This window comes from Rhinopithecus bieti, unplaced genomic scaffold (genome assembly GCF_001698545.2).
Source record: "Rhinopithecus bieti isolate Rb0 unplaced genomic scaffold, ASM169854v2 scaffold_20175, whole genome shotgun sequence".
In the NCBI taxonomy this organism is placed as follows: Eukaryota; Metazoa; Chordata; class Mammalia; order Primates; family Cercopithecidae; genus Rhinopithecus; species Rhinopithecus bieti.
The window spans coordinates 1,916,737-1,936,269 of record NW_016809984.1 but is presented as its reverse complement, the minus strand read 5'-3'; the positions used below and the strand labels follow the sequence as shown (position 1 = coordinate 1,936,269).

The 19,533-nt window shown below is 45.1% G+C and overlaps 1 long non-coding RNA gene, 1 pseudogene and 2 gene segments (V, D, J or C); 1 reads left to right on the top strand and 3 right to left on the bottom strand.

Annotated features, from left to right (window-relative positions):
- Positions 1–3,581: 3,581 nt before the first annotated feature.
- Positions 3,582–4,477, bottom strand: LOC108541516 (T-cell receptor beta chain V region A20.2.25-like). The segment is given in 2 exon segments: positions 3,582–4,007; positions 4,118–4,477. Coding segments are annotated over 2 exon segments (474 nt in total).
- Positions 3,715–6,550, top strand: LOC108541517 (uncharacterized). Its single transcript, XR_001888975.1, has 3 exons — positions 3,715–3,803; positions 4,507–4,700; positions 5,913–6,550. It is a non-coding gene; the product is annotated as an uncharacterized LOC108541517 (long non-coding RNA).
- Positions 6,551–6,987: 437 nt separating this feature from the next.
- Positions 6,988–7,666, bottom strand: LOC108541482 (T-cell receptor beta chain V region A20.2.25-like). The segment is given in 2 exon segments: positions 6,988–7,433; positions 7,547–7,666. Coding segments are annotated over 2 exon segments (495 nt in total).
- Positions 7,667–15,760: 8,094 nt separating this feature from the next.
- On the bottom strand, positions 15,761–16,966 carry LOC108541515 (T-cell receptor beta chain V region CTL-L17-like; annotated as a pseudogene). The gene is made up of 3 exons (XR_001888974.1): positions 16,919–16,966; positions 16,473–16,776; positions 15,761–15,830 (listed from the first exon to the last, which is right to left on the bottom strand). The product of XR_001888974.1 is annotated as a T-cell receptor beta chain V region CTL-L17-like (transcript).
- Between the last annotated feature and the right edge of the window lie 2,567 nt (positions 16,967–19,533).

The following is a 19,533-nucleotide window of genomic DNA, read 5'->3' as shown; positions in this document are numbered from 1 at the left end:
CCCAGGTTCACAAGATTCTCCAGCCTCAGCCTCCCAAATAGCTGGGATTACAGGCACACACCACCATACCGGCTAACTGTTTGTATTTTTAGTAGAGACAGGGTTTCACTATGTTGGCCAGACTCATCTTGAACTCTTGACCTCATGATCCACCCGCCTCAGCCTCCCAAAGTGCTGGGATTACAGGTGTGAGCCACAGAGTCCGGCCACACACAATATCTTTTACTTGCCAAAGATGATAACATTCCATGACTGAGCTCAGCTGACTTTCCTTTCAGTGTTTTAGGCTGATTTCTGAAAAGCATCTTTGATGATGTTCCAGCCTCATCAAATCTCTAAAGATGTGGTTGAGGAAGTGTGGTTATGACAAAGAATATTTTTGCAGGATGGTGAGACTGGATAAATATTACTATAACATGATTTTCTTTGCTCCAAAAGAACATTTGCAAATTGCAGCGTTAGACACAGTTACGGTACTTCACAGCACTGCTCATCAATCCAGACTAGAACCACACAACTGCTCAGAATACTGCAGAGGTTGCATGAAATACTGAGGCTATTCATAATCATTCTCCATGATATTTCAGGTAAGAAGAATCCTTTGTGAAGGGAAGACAGTGATTAATCATACTCCAGGACTCAGTATAAGTAGGATTAACTTACTCACTTTACAAACATCAAATAGAACCAATTATATACTTGGCTTTTCCCATGAAAATCAAGGAAAGAGAGTGATACAGTACAGTCCCAGGGAATGTCACAGTAGGAAGTGAAGGGAGAAGCAGGTGTGAGCCTGTCCGTCACAGATGATCAGTACCTGGTAATGTCTTAGGAGAACAAAGGTTCGTCCAGGCCATGGAAATAGTGAGGACAAATGCAGAGCATATAAAGGCTGCTGAGTTTTAGGAAATGTTGAAAGAGCTGTTTGGTCACAGAAGGTAATTGGATCTAAGTGATGAGCGTTAGAAAGGCATCCCAGGGAAGTAGAATTTATTGGAGGGAAACTGGAGAGCCTTTACCTGTTTACTGTCAAGGGTAAAATGACCTCATCTGTGTTCTGGAAGGTGCTTGAGTGTGTCCTGAAGAGTTCAGATTCAGGCCAGAAGACCATAGGGAAGACATCAGAACCAACTCCAGGACTCTCACGCCAGGCAAGCGGCTCTTTGATGATATCCCCAACTGGGACTGGCCACCAGTGACGCGAGTTGCTGTAAGTCCTTCCTTTATATTTTCTAGATATTGAAAATTTGGGGAAGGGTGAGAAGAGAGCTCCTGGTGCACAGAACACCACTTCTTACCACCTTCTGCCTTATCTCTATTTTCAAAAATCTTTAATCATATTCTCTCTCCTCCACTTTTCCCAAATCTCAATTTCTTCACCCTAAATTATACAAAGCAAACCCCTGTGATTTTACCTTCAACACTACGCTACTATCGACAATCTTGACTCCAGAATGAAATTCCCTGCCGTTAAAAAGAGAGCGCCAGCTGTCCCATGATGAACATGTCCTCTACCTCTGTATCAAGCAGAGAAGGTGATTCTGCAGTGAACCTACGGGAGCAGCGGCATCTTCTGAGCAGAGCTGCCTGGCCTTATTTCCTTCAGCCCTGAATGGCAGAAAAGCCCGAGGTTGCTGGCTCCAGCATCATGAAATTATTTTTTCTTTCTCCCTGCAGTCCCCAAGTTTCACATATGTCAGGGCTGAGGTTGCTCCACACTAGGGCAGGCAGGTTTGTGCACAGGATGCAGCTGGCTGTGCAGGGCTGTCCCAAACTTCTGGGACAGAGATTCAGGACCAAATCTGCCAGCTCCAAGGTGATCATGTTCAGCTCAGAGTGATAGTCAGGGAACTGGTGCCCTGAGAAACGATCACAGAAGTTTCCTTTTACTCTCTGTAACCCATTATGACATTTTAACAATTACTGGAGGCCCTGACCTGGAGCTCGCTGGTATCAGGACACACTGTTATGCCCAGAGACAGGGGAGAAGCTCAGTGTCACTTGCTGTCCTCTTGTTTTGATCAGAGATCTTGGAGTTTGGGTGACTCCAGCCTCTACTGGGCCTGTGGGAAAAGCAGATGGAGGATGAGTACAGGAGACAGTGTGGTGGTACCTCCCCAAGGTAAAGTGGAGAACACAGGGGTGGGGGGCAGGCTCAGGATGGGAGTGCTCTCCTGTCTGCAAGGACTCACTTGCTCCCAGGAGACAAAGCAGCACCCAACAGAGCAGTTTGGAGCCCGTGGCACAAAGGGGCAGGCAGCACTGTGTCTGTGCTCAGGCCTTGGTCCTCCTGGGGAACAGCTGAGTTCTCAGCCTCGCTTTTCCTGGTGGGAGGGGCATCCTGTGATGTCACTGTCCTATGTCCTCCCCTTGCAGGCCTCCTGAGGTCCACTGCTCTCTGTTCTGCACAGCAGAATCCACTGGGCCTGTGAGGAAGGGGACTGAGGCTGGGGAAGAACACCGGAGGGAGCCTGAGGGTGCCTTGGATGAGGCTTGCTTCAGAGACATCCCACCTGTCCCGACGACTCACCTGGGAGTGCATGGATGCCGCTAGGCTTGACCTCTGTGTTTCTTTGCGGTGCAGTCCTGCAGACCCTGTGTGAAATAGTGCAGTTGAGGAGCCCCCAAGAAACACAGAATTCAGGAGACCTAGGCAAGCTAAGACACGAAGAGAATGGTCAGGACCCACTCTCCTCCCTAAAGGCCAATGTAAAGCTACAATCCAAAGACACTGAACTCTGAGCCTGATGATTCAACATGCTGGGAATAAAGAGACCAAAAGGAGAAAACATCGTCTTCCAGTGTCAGTGTGAAGAGGAAATCCAGTGAGGAATTGTGATCTTAAACCAAGGACACTTCAGGTCAAGAGAAGGAGAGTAGATGAGTGAGGAAGCTTCCAGACCATGGTCCACGGGATCTGAACGGATGGGAGTGGACAGAGGCAAGTTTGCTTCCTGCAGGATTCAGAGAAGGTGTCTGTGCGGATGTGGAGCTTTGATCAGGGCTGGAATTTATGCTGTAGATTTGAGTTTAAATAAGAAAATTAGAGAATAGACAAGATGGAAGATAGAATAACAGAACTGGTTTGACGTATTTCTCAAATCCATTCCCCAAAACCTGGGTTGTCTACTGTGCTCTCCAGCTGCCTCCTGCCCTGGGACCCTTGCCTGGAAGTTACCTCTATGATTCCCCCAAACCCAGTGCTGCTTGACCTTGGGTGTCAGCAACTTATGACAGAAGGGACCCCTTGGTTCCTGAGAAAGAGAGGCTTGGAGACCACCAGACATAAAGTGTCAGAAGAGCTTGGCTCCTCACAGGACGCTGTGTGGCCCATTGCAGGGTATGACTCTGCGGTGACGCAGGTGGTTGTTTAGAGGGTCTTATAAAATCTTAAACTAAACAATCCCCTTATAGCATGCTTGCTTTATTTTACAATTTAAAAGGGGATTTTAAAAAGACTAGATCTGAATGTGTTTATCGTTTTCAAATCAGTTGACAGGGCAGAGTCACATGCTAAAGAAAACCCACACTCTAAATATGAGCACAGGATATAAAGTTGCCACATGGATGAATTAGCAGGTGCTATGATGTTCTGAAGCTTCTGTCGGGGCTCTTGCAGGAAATGTTCACCCGAGCCCTCCGTGGCCCCCACAGCTTCCTGGCAGACCCCGAAGGTTCCTGCACAGGAAAGCGGCGACTCTGCAAGGCTGTGTCTTGGCTGCTGGCGCAGAAATACAGGGCTGAGTCTTCTGGCTGCAGGGCGCGTACGTGAAGGTATAAGTGAGAGCTGTCTGGGCATTCAGGTACGAAGCGACTTGGCACACTGTTGTTTTCAGCCCGTTCTTTAAAGTTGTAGACAAACATGAGCTCCAGTGGCTTCTTAGCTTTCTGCTTGTACCAGTACATAGCATTGTGCCCCAGATGTTGTTCACATTTCAAAGACTTCTTATTTGTCATTCCCATGACCAGGTGTCTTGGTGTCTGCATAACTCCAGTTTCCATGGGGACTGTGGGGGGAATGGGACAAAATTCAGGCAGAGCCCAGGAGGAGGGTTGTTGCTGCAATCACAAGGAAAAAGCTTGGCGATCGAGGACAGCTGATTTGAAGCCAACTCACCTGCTCCCAGGAGACAGAGAACCACACAGCAGAGCAGCCTGCAGCCCATGCTAGCCTCGGGTCTGAGATAAGGCCTCTGACTGGGGTCCTCTGGGCGAGGGGCTGGGCTCTGGTCTCCTTGGCCCTGGTTGGTAGTTTTTCCTGTGATGTCACTGCTCCTGACAGCTTCCCCAGACCCAGGGGATATTTATTCCTGGAGGTTTTACATCGTTTCTGGGTCCTGATAGAAGATAGATTTGAATTGTCTGGGCTGGGATGAATGGGCTGGGCAGAAAGGGCAGAGCCAGCTTTTTATCCTCCAAGGGTATTCCTCTGGCAGGGGTTCTTTGCTCTCAGCTGCTTCCTCATTATGTGGATCCTCCCTCTATCTCTGTCCCCGTGTCTTTCAGGATTCCTCTCAAGGACAGACCACTCCCATTCAAGGAATCTCATTCTCCCCTGTGGGATCACACAGGACAGCGCCACTCAAAATGTCCCTTCCCTCAATGTCTAAGCATGGTAGAGCCCTTTTTGCCCGGTTCTGTGGAGGCAGGATGACTGCATGACCACGGATGCAGTGTGGACCAGTGCCCATCATTCAAGGGTATGACTGTGATGCCAACCAGCAACTAGGCACTGGGGAGGGAGCTGCAGGACACGACAGGGATGAGCCACCCTCTGTCCCTGAAGTGGAGGGCATGGGGCTTGGCTGGGTTTAGGGCTAACATACACAGGATGCTGAAAAAGAACAACGCAAGGTGTGGGGAGCACGGGAAAGGGGAATCAGCTTGAAGCTGACATAATAAATAAACACAAAAGATAAGTACAAATAAACACAAAAATGAAATGATTCGTAATCCCTAAGTGATTTTAACCATCTACCGTTATAGTACATATTTGTAACTCTTTTGTAATGACAATTTGATTGTAGGGTTAGGGTTGTAGTTATAAATCAGTTACATAAAAATCTATGTTGGGGGTAGAAAGGCATTACCATGATGAAACTATGGGTTGATAATTTAGAGATTTTCAAACTTGGAGATGTGCTGGGCCAGGAGGAAAGTATTAGATCGCTAATATTCTCATGTGTAAATTGTTTTGGATTATTTTTATGTGGCCCTTAAAGCAAAAAATGTAAAGGCATGTACATCAGAATTTAAGAAAAGTGGTTGAATCGTCTCCTCCTGAACAGGTTCCACATATGAGAGACCTTCAACCTGCTACGGTTGGATTTATTTCATTCTTAGATGAGAACCTAACATCAACCTGATTTAAAGGCTAACATTGTTACTATTAAAGTTATTATGATAGGAGTCTGCTTCAGCAAGGAAACAATTCTTGGCCTTTCCACCAAAAAAGAAAAAAAAAATTGAATTAAAAAAAATTTGATTGCATTGTGTGGCTCTCAATAAGTGAACCAAATTTCAAGGATTTTTTTTTTTAATGGAATTCAACCTACCTTGAGTAACAATGACAATGAAAGGCTTGACTGCCCTGAGGTCAGTAGCTAACATAAACCTTTCTCAAAGCACAGGGTGGGTGATAGGTGAGTTTAAGTCATCTGAATTCAGGATGGATCTGAAGAGGAGAATGACCTCAGGCCAGTCAGAGTTGTGAGAAAGAAGAGCGAAGAGTGGAATGGTAAACGTGAAATAAAGTCAAGTAAACATGTCTGGACCAAATAGCAGTACTATATGTGATTGAAGCTAGGACATAACTGACTCCAAGACAGTTGGGATTTAGGACACAGTGTAATAAAAAAGGAACCCAAAAATCATATGTAAGAAACCCACGCCCCCTTTTTTTCCTGAGCCAGATCCTAAATTGTGTATGCAGAGGGTGGCAGACCCGAAGGCTGAGCAGAGAACAAGTTCTGGAAGGCTGAAGACATGGGCAGAGATTTCAGAAGAGCCAGAGCATTCAGACCCAGTTACAGTGGAGTGATGTGGTGAATACACTGTGATTCCCACTAAGACCCTGGGAAGGCCATGCACTAGCAATGATGACCACGTGCTGGGGCTCCCTAAGAGGGAGGGCGAAGCTGAAATAGACCGTAGCAAGTCCTACATTTAACCCTCCCAGAATAAAACCCAACACTTTCCAAGAGACAACGTAATCCAGAGCCTCAAGTGTATATCGTCCACAATGCTTTACATAAACCCTTTCTTTCATGGAGGATATTTAGAAGTCTCCTAATCCTTCAGACCACCCCAAAATCTATCTCCTTTCTGATCCATACTACTTTCAGTGTTCCTGTACCAAAATATCAGTTTCATCATGTTGTTTCACTTGGAGTAGGACCAGTGGCTTACCACTACCTAGGGATTTGTTTCCAAAGTCCTTTCCATGTCTCCCAATATCCCCTGTCATCAAGCTATCACTTGCTGTTGAGGAGAGTTCAAGAAGACTTTCATCAGAATTGGGAGAGACTTTTGCTGGTCACCCTTCTTGAAGAAAAGGAGTCTACAAGGCACAAGGCTGCCTCCACTGGCTTCTCCTCAACACTTTTCAGTTTACCTATTGCCATGGAATTTCATGCCTCTCCAAATATTTCTCTGTTAAATAAAGTACTCACTGATAATCCAAATTGTCTCTTGATCTTAGAAATGCTTTCCTTCCCCTTCCTTTATGCTTATGCTCATCAACCATTTTTACCAACACTGCGTTTGTGATCATAACGTTAGGTAAAATATGTACCCATATGTGCAGCCGACAAAGAGAAGAAATGGCTTCTCCCATCAGTTAAGATCTTCAGTGCATGGGACAGGCTCCTGTTTTGTTAGCTGAGCCCTGATACTTTGCTGACTTTGTTTTGAACCCCTGCTTTAGCTGATAAACAGAATTCGGAGAGTTCTGTGTACATAAAATGGAGAATTGCCACATCAGGTGCACTAGCCGGCTATACTACGGACTGAAACTCCATCAGAGGCCATCAGGGAGTGGAGACTGGAGCCTTGGGTGCAGGTGCACGCACTGGCCCACAGCTTCCTGGCTGAGCTGGGAGGTTTGTGCACAGGGATGTGGTGACTTTGCAGGGCTGTGTCTTGGCTGCTGGCACAGAAATACACAGCAGAGTCACCAAGCTCCACTGGTTTGATGTGAAGAATTAAATGAACTTTGTCTGGAGACTTAGGTGAGAAGCGATCTGGAACTGTTTCATTTAAAATGGGCTCCTGATTATTGTAGATAAACATTATCTGCAGCAATTTCTTAGAGTCCTGCTTATACCAATACATAGCATTATGGCCCAGATTTTGTTCACATTTAAGGGACTCCTTTTTTCCCGTCTGCATGACCAGATATTTTGGAGTCTGGGAAACGGCTGTGTCCAACGGATCTGTAAAGGAAAGAAGCAGAATTCAGGCAAATCCCAGGAGGTAGCCTGCTGTCGTCATGGTGAAAAGGTTTAGAGACTCCAACCGGATGATGTCACCTGGGCCCAGGACTCACCTGCTTGGAGGAGGCAGAGGGCCACACAGCAGAGGAGCCTGCAGCCCATGGCAGAGTCAGGCAGACCAGGGAAGGCCCAGGGCAGGATTCTGGTGTGCAGTGGTGAGAAGTCTAGGCTGTGCTTTCCACTGCTGCTGAGAGGGGCTGTGCCAGTGAGATCACAGCCTGTAATCATTTCCCCATTCCCTCTAGCTTTCCTCTAGCATGGCTCCTCCTTTTCACACCCTGCACTTGCTGCTTTAAAGGAGTTTTTGGAATTTCTGGGAATAGTTGAGAGGATTGAATTGTGGCCTCCAGGATGTCTCTCTGACAGTCATTCCTGTGCCATCAGCCCCCTCCCTCCCCGCTCCTTACCTGGGATCTGACCACCTCCTCCCTTCCTCTCCCTTTTGTGCTTTTTTCCCAGAGTCAGGCTTTTTTTGGGGATTTCCAAGAAGTCAGGGAAATTCTGAATGCTTTTTAAAAAGGTGAAACATGAGCCTGAAGTGAAAACAAAGTGTGTTTCAGGTGTGCATCCTGGAGGTCTGTCAATGCCACCTTCTTTCCTATCTCCAGGTGTTTTGGCATCATCGGATCTTTTGACATCTGGACAAGTCTAGCTTCCATGGGTCTCTGTAGACAGGGAGAGAAGTTGGAGATGGAAGCTGAAAGGGAGTCTGGCGATGCTGTTTTGATAGAAACATTTGCTCAGGCCTAGGAGAGGAGTTTCCTATCACTGTGGGGAGCTCCTGGTCCAAAGACTCAGAGGACCATCCAGAAGGGGAACAAGAAAAAACTTCTTTCTAGCTTAATTCCCTGATAATTTAGACTGAGGAGAACGGGGCTGTAGGTCACTTTTGGTCTCCTAGGAAGATTTCCCTCAGTTATTATTCTCTGCAAGATCCCCGAGGGACCCCTGGCCAGCCAGACTCACTTCATGGCAGGGCTCAGCTGTACTGGGCTGAGCTGGAGCAGAGACCCAATGCCCAGAGCCTCTCTTATTCCTCTTGGGAAGGGGTCCTCCATCTGTGTCTGCTTGTGGACTCCCAGTCTCCCCAGCTCATACCTCGTCCTTTCTAATCCCATGCAGGCTCGAGTGCAAGTCTGACAGTCCAGGCTCTTCCCTAGGACAAAAGCGCCTGCACGTCAAGGCAAAATGAATAGTCTGTATTTAACCCTCACACTTAGAGCCTTGACTAGCATTCTCTGCAGACCACATTTTCCCTTGTTGTAAATAAACCCAATCTTTCTCTTAACCCTCTGCCATCCAGAGAATTGTCTCTCCCTCCTCCAAGTTCTCTGAATCTCAGCAGAGTCACAGCTCTGCCTTGTGGTCAAAGTGTCAAACATGTCAAGGCTCAGTCCCATGGTGGACCAAAGGCAGCAGGGCAGGGTGGTAGAGGTCTCATTGGAGACACTTGAGGGGAGACTAGAAGAGCTTCATTCCTCACTCTCTTCAGGAAGCTTCTACCATAACACAAACATACAAACCTACAAACTCAGTTGCACATCATCTTTAATAAATATAAAAACTGACTTTCAGAGTTAATAGATTGGATTGTTGCAGAACAACACTCCCACCAGAAACAACTAGAAAAGCTTAATAAAATATAAAATAGAAATGTTTGAAGGCACTTGGAGGTACTGAGGCAGTAAGAGCTTAAGAGATTCGGATCTCATAGAAAATGGATAAATCTAAAAGAAAACCAAAATCCTACTTTTCCCTTAAAGTCATTTGCCAATTTCATTTTGATGGCTGAGAAGCTGAGAAGAAAGGGAGGACTGACGGGCCAGAGGCTTTGAGGAGCATCCACCACCTTTCTGGCCTAGAGAACATTTACGTTCAGTGTTCCTTCCTCTCAAGATATGTTGCATTGGTTACAGGAAGTCTACAGTTCAGAAAATTACTACCCCCTTTTTTTCTTTTTCTTTTTTTCTAAGTGTGTGTGTGTGTGTGTGTGTGTGTGTGTGTGTAGTCTAGCTCTGCTGTCCAGGCTGGAGTGCAGTGGCACAATCTTAGCTCACTGCAACCTCCACCTCCTGAGTTCAAATAATTCCCATTCTTCAGCCTCCCAAGTAGCTGGGATTGCAGGTGCCCACCACCATGCCTGGCTAATTTATTTTGTTTCTAGTACAGACATGGTTTCTCCATGTTGACCAGGCTGGTCTCGAACTCCTGGGCTCAAGGGATCCACCTGCTCAGCCTCCCAAAGTGCTGGGATTACAGGTGTGAGGCACCACGTCTGGCCAGAAAATAACACTTTTTTTTTTTTTTTGGTCTCAGTGAAGGATGAATGGATATGCTCGGCCTGGAAGTCAAGTGTTCCTTGGACGTCTCAGGGAAGACATTCTACTGATTATGTATGAGGCATGACCTTCACAACTTGCTAATGGGGACCTGGAAAGGGGAAAGCAGGTGAAAGGACATAGCTACAAAGAAGGGGTTGTGCAGAGGTGTTGGAGAGACAGACTTAAGCCAGTTTTTATTTTTATTTTTTTATTTTGACACAGAGTGTCACTTTGTTGCCTAGGCTGGAGTGCAATGGCATGATCTTGGCTCACCACAACATCTGCCTCCTAGGTTCAAGCAATTCTCCTGCCTCAGCCTCCCAAGTAGGTGGAATTACAGTCATGCACCACCACACCGGGCCGAGTTTTTATATTGTTAGTAGAGACGGGGTTTCACTATGTTGCCCAGGCTGGTTTCGAACTCCTAAGGTTGGCCTCCCATAATGCTAGAGTCACAGGGGTGAGCCACTGCACCCAGTCTTCAGCCAGTTATTAAATATGAGACCCAGGACAGCTGATTTCCCTCAGATACATAAACAGGTAAAATAATACTTATCCTGCACGATTTATGTGACTATTAAAGCAGATCACACGTAGAAGCAGCAGAGAGTGCCTGGGAAAGGCCTGTCAGCTCTCCAGAGCCTGAACCCTTCTGGCTGGCAGCATGTGCCTCACGGTCACTTCCTGAGTGGGGGCAGGAATGATTCTGGAGCTTCTTACGGTAACTGGCCTTTCCCAGTTACTCTCCCTGCAGGCCACCGCTGCCCCCTGCACCCTTTGGCAGGCCCCAGGCTCAGCTCCCCCATGCCTCTGTCCTGCACAGCCCCGAAACTAAAGATTTGGTGGGTGGAGAACAGGCCCCACATGCCCACATCACACCTTACTTTCCTCTGCCTGCCTGTCCCTGCCCTGGCACTGATGCCCAGCCCTTGTGGCCCGAGCTCCTTCACCCTCCACTGCCCATGCAGACACAGAGACACTGTACTCTTTGGTGCAAACTGAGGCCTCAGACACCTCTACTCTTCTCTGGCAGTGGCGAGTTTGTGTTTAACTCAAGATCCACTCTGAATCAAACCACTCCCCTGAAGCCAGCAGGCAGCCAAGCATACCCTTCAGCCCTGCTCTCCTGGGTCACCCTCCCACCCCTCTCCGGGGTTCCCTGCAGCATTGTGGAGCCACAGCGCCTCCAATTGGCCAACGTTCCACAGTCTCATGGATTCACAGCTGACCTGATGAGCTCAAGATTGTCCAAATCGGGAACAAAGATGCCCCATTCTCACCCCTGCAACCCCCATCCTCACACCCTCTATGCTTTCCCCAAAAGGCCAATTTAGGGTTGATCTTCAAATTCACCCCGGGCCAAAGGGACACATGAACCAATCTTTTGATTGCAAAATAAATAATTGTCGCACTTAGAGAGCAGCCAGAATTAAACAGACCCTTAATTAAACAGCGTGAGGATGTCAAGCCCACCTAGCCCAGAAACACTGCACTGTTCCTCGGATCCTTTTGCTCAATCAGACCCACTCTTTTCATATTTTGTATTTAAATTAATATCACTAAATTTTACATCATGTGTTTTATAAGAGAGGATTTCTTGATTTTACAAATTTATTTCTGAATTTGTAAAATTTTAAAATAAACAACCCTGTCAGCTATGACTTAGCCAGATTCAGTTGGCTGTGACATTTCCTATCACTCCCTGGGGTTAGAAAAGTGCCTATGAACTCTACCAGTGATCCAGTGATGCTTAGTAAATGCCACCCACAGAAACCATTTGCATCTCCACAAGAAAACACACTCACGACTGGGCGCGGTGGCTCATGGCTGTAATCTCAGCACTTTGGGAGGCCGAGGTGGGTGGATCACGAGGTCAAGAGATCAAGACCATCCTGACCAATGTGGTGAAACCACATCTCTACTAAAAATACAAGAATCAACTGGGCATGGTGGCGCACGCCTGTAGTCCCAGCTACTCAGGAGGCTGAGGCAGGTGAATCGCTTGCACCTGGGATGGCTTGAACCTGGGAGGTGGAGGTTGAAGTGAACCAACATCGTCACTGCACTCCAGCCTGGCAACAGAGCAAGTCTCCGTCTCGAAAAAAGAAAAGAAAGCAAACACACTCACAGTCGCAAGCTCACAAGCACGCACACACAACACATTTTAATGGACAAGTCTGCTGAAGTTCAATTACCAGCACAGCTACTTTTCCTCTCAGTGCTTTAGGTTGGTTTCTGAGAAGGACCATTGTTGATGTTCCCAGTCTCACCGAATCTCTGAAGATGTGGTCATGGAAAGTGTGTGTATGATGAGAAATATTTCTCAGCAAGATCGTGAGACTGGATAAATGTTACTAAAACATAATGATTTTCTTTTTTCCCAGAAGAACATTTACAAATTCTGGCTTTAAACACAGTTTGGGTACTTTAGAGAACAAGTCATCAATTATGACTGTGAAGACAGAATTGCTTAGAATATTGCAGAATTTGTGGAGAAAACTGAGCCTCTCCCTGAAGACTCTCCAGTCTATTTCACATAGGAGAAGTCTCTTGTAAAGAGAAGATAGTAATTCGTAATATTCCACAGGTCTATATAAGTGAACTTCAATTTATTCATCTTATAAACATCAGGCAGTTCCCATTTTATTCTTGGTTTGGCCTATGAAAACAAAGAGAGTGATATCATGAAGTGCCAGAGAATGCCAGGGAGAGAAGTGAAGAGCAAGACAGGTGGGAGCCCGTCCTTGACAGATGGGCAGTGTCTGGCCCTGTCGTGGGAAAATGAAGGTCCTTCTGGGCCATGGAAACAGTGAGCGCCAATGCAGAGGATGTTAAAGGCTGCAGAGTTTTCCAACATCTTCAAAAACTGTTCGATCACAGACGGTAATCAGGTGTGGATGACAACTGTGAGAAAGCATTCCCAGGAAAGCAGAGTTTATCTTGGGGAGAAGCTCAGAGCATTTTCTCCTTCAAAACCAAAGGCAATTTGACCTTCTCTGCATTTTGGGAAGTACCTGACTTCCCTGAGGTGTTAAGATTAGGGCCAGAAGTCCAGAAGGAAGACATCAGGACCAACTTCAGGGTTCTTACACCCGACAAGAGGCTGTTTGGTGTTTTTCCCAACTGGAACTGGCTGCAACGTGATTCCAGTTGCTGTCAGTCCTTTCTTCATATTTTCTAGGTGTTGAAAACTTTTGGAGTGGGGAGAAGAGCGTTCATGGTGCACAGAACACCACTTTTCATTGCTTTCTGCTCTATTTCTGTTTTCAGCCATCTTTGACCAGGTTCTCTTTTCTCGACCTTTCCCAAATCTCAGTTCCTGCTTCCTCAAGCATATAAAGCAAACCCCGATGACTCTACCTTCTTCATTATGCCGTTTTCAACAGTCTTGACCCAAAATGAAATTCCCTGCTCTGAAAAAAGAAGGCCCAAGCTATGAAACCACAAAAAGTTTCCTCTACCCCGGTAGCGTACAGTGGCCGGTGAAGTCGGTGATTTCTCAAAATAAATAAATAAACAAATAAAACAGAGACCAATCCTAGACAGACAGAGATATGCGACCTTTTAGACAAAGAATTCAAAATAGATGTTTTAAGAAAACTCAATGAAATTCAAGATAAACAAACATGTCCCCCAAAATGACAATCAATGTTACCATAGAAATAAAGATTAGTAAAAGACTGACCAGATAATGAGATAGGCTTATTATTTCCAAAGTCATCTTGACCTTCAAGAAGGGATCAAATATGTATTAACTAGTGAAAATTGGAATATAAAAAGTAGGATCATCTGCAAGGCAATAAACAATATCTCATGTGGAAAGTAAGGATGGATATAATTAAGACCAGCAAAAGGCTTGTTATGTGAAATGAGTAACTTCTACAATGCACATTTGCTGATCTGAGCAGTGGAGAGGGAAGGGATTATTCTGGAAGAGGTAGAAGAGTGATGTGAGATAAGGACTCACTGGTGCAAAATAGTATCATTAGCAAACAGAAGCTACCAGGGGACTGGGGCTTGTATGACTTTTCTTTCCACTGTCCTCTGTGAGAGCTCAAATGCACCATTTTCTGTTCCAAGGATTTGCTCCCACAGCCCTCACTCCACCTTTGTTAGAAGCTGCTGGTATTTACTTCTCTGCGGTTTCCCATGGACAGACTCCCACTCCTTCTTTGTGGAGCATGGTCTAAAGTAGAGGTCATCTCTCCCTCCCTCCAAATCCCACAGTAATTGGCATGAACCTCTCTCACAGCATGTGCCACCTAATTCTGCATCTTTTCATTCCAACTGGATTGAAAGTTAGGTGTGGATCTGAACCTTAAACAACATCTTCATCATAGGATGTGTAAATGACTGCTTTCACTGTTCTATCCGTGAACAGAATAAATGCACAATTAAAATGATTGTTTAAATTAATTTAACCACAAAAACCTTCCCAAATGCTGTAAACAATGCAACCACAAAAGAATTGCTCTCCTAAATTGTGAGATTGTAGAATGAAACAATAAACAAAGAAAATTATGTCAAATATTTGAGAGGAGCCTCAGAATTTTAATCCCTCTTATACAAATATCATTTGACACAATGCCTCTCTCTACTGAGAGAAAGAACCAGCCTCTGGTAATTACTGCTCGTCTTTTGATGTGGATTAATTTCCCTGAGGTCTTTAACTCAAGAAGATGGGGATATTTTCTTTGTAAGAATGCTTATATTACTTTTTGTTTTCTTTATTTTTCACATATATTATTTGTTATGAATATAAGTAAGTATATTGTAATAAAATCTTCCACCTCTCTGCAGGTGAAGCTACAGTTCACATTCCATTAGAGCAAGGCCTTTATTTCTTCTTTTTTTGGTTATTAATAAAATATTCCCTTTCTGCCCTTGCATGTTCACCCTCAGTGTAGGTAGGAAACCCTGCCTGCCTTTTTTACATCTTCTTTCAGCAACAGTGTTTACAGCTGTGGTCTGAGTTCTGTTCAAGCGTAAGAATCAGAGCTGGTCCACTATTGGGAGTGTGGGTCTCACAGGTCATGTGGATGAAGGTGGAAAAAGACGGATACAAGGTCTTAGGAAGTCTTTGAGATAGCATACTAAGGTCAGGGAATTTCCATCTGTGCCCAGGGCTTCCACACAAGGTGACAGCAAGGAGTGATTTGATGATGGCAAAATTATAATGGGTTCAGAACAATCCCTGCCAAGAACCATCATTTGCAAGAGAAAGAAATTTGGTGTCTGTGGCACCAAAATATCCGATAAATGAATTTGGGGAACTATAATTTTCCAAGGAGCTATGCAGGACCATGCCCTTCTGTCCTGGCTGGGTCTGGAATATTCTATCTTAGCCTTGGTGTACAGGGCTGTCTCTGAGGACTCCCAGAAATCCATGATACATAATCATGTCAGCTTTAGTCACAGCTTGAAATTTCGAATATGTGAACTGTAACTTCACCCAAAGACAGGTGAAGGATTTTTATTACAATATAATTATTTATATTTGCAGCAAACCCTATATTGCAGGATGTAAAATAACAAACAAAACAAAAGTAATATAAGCATCATTATAGAGAAAATTCCCCCATCGTCTTGAGTTAAAGACCTCAGGGAAATTACTTCAAATCCAAACACTAGAGCAGTAGTTAGCAAAGGCTGGAGTAGAGATGGACTGTTGGGAAGATGTTGGTCAACAGATACAAAATTTCACTCAGATAAGACGAAGATGTTACAAAGATCTATTATACAACAAATGACTAGAGTTAGTAGCATTAGATTGTATTCTGGGAAAATGCTAACAGAGTACATTTCAAGTATTCTCACCACTGGAAAGGATAAGGATTGAGGTACTGCATATGTTAATTAGCTAGATTTAGTCATTGCACTACGGACATACATTTTTAAATGGCAGGTTGCATGGTATACATACATACAACTCTTATTTGTCAGCATTCAGGTTCTAGAAACGCCATTTCCTAGGGAGCCAAGCTGACACTGGCGCAGTAGTGCACGCAGCTTCAGTCTCCCAGGACAGGAGCAGTGGTAACGGAAAACAAAATAAAGAACACGCATTGCTTACACTAGGCAGAAGAAACGAAGTCTTGTTATCATGACTGTATTCATCAAGTAACGGCCACAAAAGTCACAAAAACGTTCAAGTCAAACATGAAGAATGGTGTGCCCCTGTATACAGAAAACTTCCAATGTGACAGGGATAGAAGAGGCTTCAGAAGAAAGAATGAATGTTCTTGTGGATGAAGCATCAGACCTTGCAGATGCCAGATGCCCAACACATGCAAGGGAAGAGGCCTGTTCCCCGCCCATGCCCAAAGCTTCTGTATGTGGGCAGCAACCTCCCAGCCCCGAAGAAAACTGTGTGTCCCAGCCCTGAAGGTCGAGGCTAAGACACCCAGTGCTTGCCTTAGAACAGTGAGTTGGCTCTGAGGACTCCTGGAGCCTGGTGGACCACGATTGCTTCCACCACCCACATTTATAGTTACTGTGTCTCAGGGGTGAATCTGTGGACAGCTGAGGTCCAAATCTATTTCTTTCTCCTGGAGAAGGAGGAGCAAACAGAGGAGCAAAGCCTCTGTTAAGGGTTTGCAGGAGTTGCAAGGAGAGAGAAGGATGAGGTTTGTGAGCCAGAAGGAGGTGACTGTGCCACGCTGTGGCTGAGCTGCTGGCACAGAGATACACGGCCGAGTCCCCTTGCTGTGTCCGCTTGATCTTCAGAGTGGAGACGGATCCCTCAGGCCTCTCTGCAGAGAACCAATCATGGGGAAGCCCCGATTTGTCTGCTGCATCCTTGTCTTGGAAGTAAATTGGAAACTCCAGGCCCTGCCCCAGGCTCTGTCGTTATCAATAAAGGACATTATGACCTGAAATTGGATCATATCTGAGAGCTACATCCTTTCCCTTCTTTGCTACCTTGTGTCTCAGGGACTGGGAGACTCCAGCACCTGTGTGATCTGTGGAGACAGAAATTGGGAACTGAATGAGAAAAACAACTATAGTCATCTCTCTCTCACCCATCACACACACACAACACACACACAGACACACAGACACACACACACACACAATGAGACTGCTTGGCATCTGAGGAATTACCTGCCCCCAGGAGACACAGGCTGCCCAGCAGAGGAGCCTGGTGCCCATGGCAGGGTCAGGGCAGGATGGGAGCTTTGCAAGATCAGAGTCACTGTGAGCAGGAGCAGAGGAAGAAGGACATCCCTGTCCTTACACGGAAGTACCCACAGTGACATCACTTCCTCTCTCAACCACGCAATGACAGGAACAAAGGATTTATATTAGAATACACTTAAACAACTTCTTTAAATATTTGTGAGTTCCTTGCTTTTTGCTTGTTTGTTTTTTGAGACAGAGACTTGCTCCGTTGCCCAGAATGGAGTGCAGCAGTGTGATCTCGGCTCACTGCAAATTCTGCCTCCTGAGTTCAAGTGATTCTCCTGCTTCAGCCTCCCGAGTAGCTGGTATTACAAACTCACACCACCATACCAGGCTAATTTTTGTATTTTTAGTAGAGATGAGGTTTCACCATATTGCCCAGGCTGGTCTCAAACTCCTGACCTCAAGTGATCTGCCCACCTTGGTCTCCCAAAGCACTGGGATTACAGGTGTGAGCCACCACGCCCAGGCTATAAATTCCTTTCTAGGCCGGGTGTGGTGGCTCACGCCTTTAATCCCAACACTTTGGGAGGCCGAGGTGGGTGGATCATGAGATCAGGAGATGGAGACCATCCTAGCTAACATGGTGAAACCCTGTCTCTTCTAAAAACACAAAAAATTAGCCAGGCATTGTGGCAGGCGCCTCTAGTCTCAGCTACTGGGGAGGCTGAGGCAGGAGAATGGCTGGAACCTGGGAGGCAGAGCTTGCAGTGAGCTGAGATTGTGCCACTGCACTCCAGCCTCGGCGACAGAGAGACACTCAGTCTCAAAAAAAAAAAAATTCCTTTTTAACAACATCAATGCATATATCATTGCTTTGGGCTGCCATGCTGTCTGGACCCAGAGGCCTCACACTGCATCTCTGAGTTCATCTCCTCATCCCACAGCCGCTCCTCCATCTGCTGGGCATGTTCTCTAGGATGTGTCAACAGCTCCACGAACACAGGGCACCAACAGGTGAGCTCATTGTCTTTCCTGCAAATCAGGGTCCCCTCTGCCATCCCCATTCATGTGCCAGCCTCCTCCATCCCCCAGTCACACGTGCCCAACGGGACTGTCTCATCACATGGGTTCCCTCATGAGAGGCACCTCATCCCTCTCTTCTGGGACCACCTGCCATCTTTGTTAGCTATAATTCAGAAAGGATACCTTGGTGACAAACTCACAGTGTTTTTTCTTTCTCTACCTATAAATATAGTTACCTCAATCTCAGTATTCAATGAACGAGAATTATAATTCTGACTTGATGCTTATTTTTAATCTCCTTTCTTGACTTTCACTGTGCCTTTCAGTCTATTCTTCCGGGAGATAGTTATCTTTTGGGCTACTTTTAAAATCTTCTCTTTGTCATTTGTGTTCCACAATTTCACTATAACATATGTATTCCTCTACTTCATATTCATTTAACTTGTTCAAACAGAGGATTTAGGTCCTAAAACACATCTTGAAAATTCTCAGCTAATGTCTCATAATTATCACCTATCATTCTCTCCACTTTCTCTTTGTGACACTTCAATCATGTGTAAGAACAATGGGAAGTTCCAACAAAATATTATATATATCCTAATATACTAGAACCCACAAGATTTTTATTCCTTATCCCTTACCTTTTCTTGTTTCCTATTTAATTTTCTGTGCTGCATTCTAGGTAACTTCTTCAGATCTGGCTTTGACCTCAGTAACAATCTCTTTTGAAGCATGTCATCTTTTCTTCATTTCCACTTTGTTTTCAATGATAATCTTAATCATTACTGTATTCTCTTTGATTATTTGTAATGTTTCCTTGATGATTTCTGACAGTCTCCTTTTTCTTGTTCACATATCAATTTGCTCCTGTATTCCTTCAAATATAGCTCTTTAACTTTTATATCTTTTAATGGCAAAATTCCTTGTCTTCATACATTTCAACTGCTTATTGTTTCTACTCATTTTTCTTCATTGGTTCTGGTTTTGTCTTAATAGCGGGTATATTTACCTGACATTAATCTGTGGGATTTCAGAGGGGCCTGCATTGAGAGTGCAGAACGTCCAGTCCATAGCTTTTCCAGCTGTCTCCAGTCTCATCCCAAATGCAGGGGGCCAAGAATTGTCTGCTGCACTCTGAGTTGCCAAATACTCTCCTGGCTTTGCTTCCTGGGGTCAGAACGTACTCTCAGGACAGCCACAATGTTCCCTCCAGAACACAGTTCTTAATATTTGTTATTTTTCATGATACCGTCTCCATAAATTAGCACTTATAAGGCTGTGTAGTCATGACTTCCCCTACCTGTTCTTCCAAGAAAAAATTATATAAATACATTTTCAATAAAAAAACTACTTAGTCTAAAGATATTCCCTCTTCTTTCCTTTTTGGTACTTAACCCAAAACTTTAAAAAATAACTTAGATATTAGAATTATATAATGTAGACTTTACCCTCATTGAGTTTGAAGAGCATGTGATATTTTAAATTGGAAATTCCTAGACGAACTGACAAACTGGCTTACACAATGAATGGTCCAATGCTTGTTCAACAAGCAAGTGCCCTTTGACAAGCTC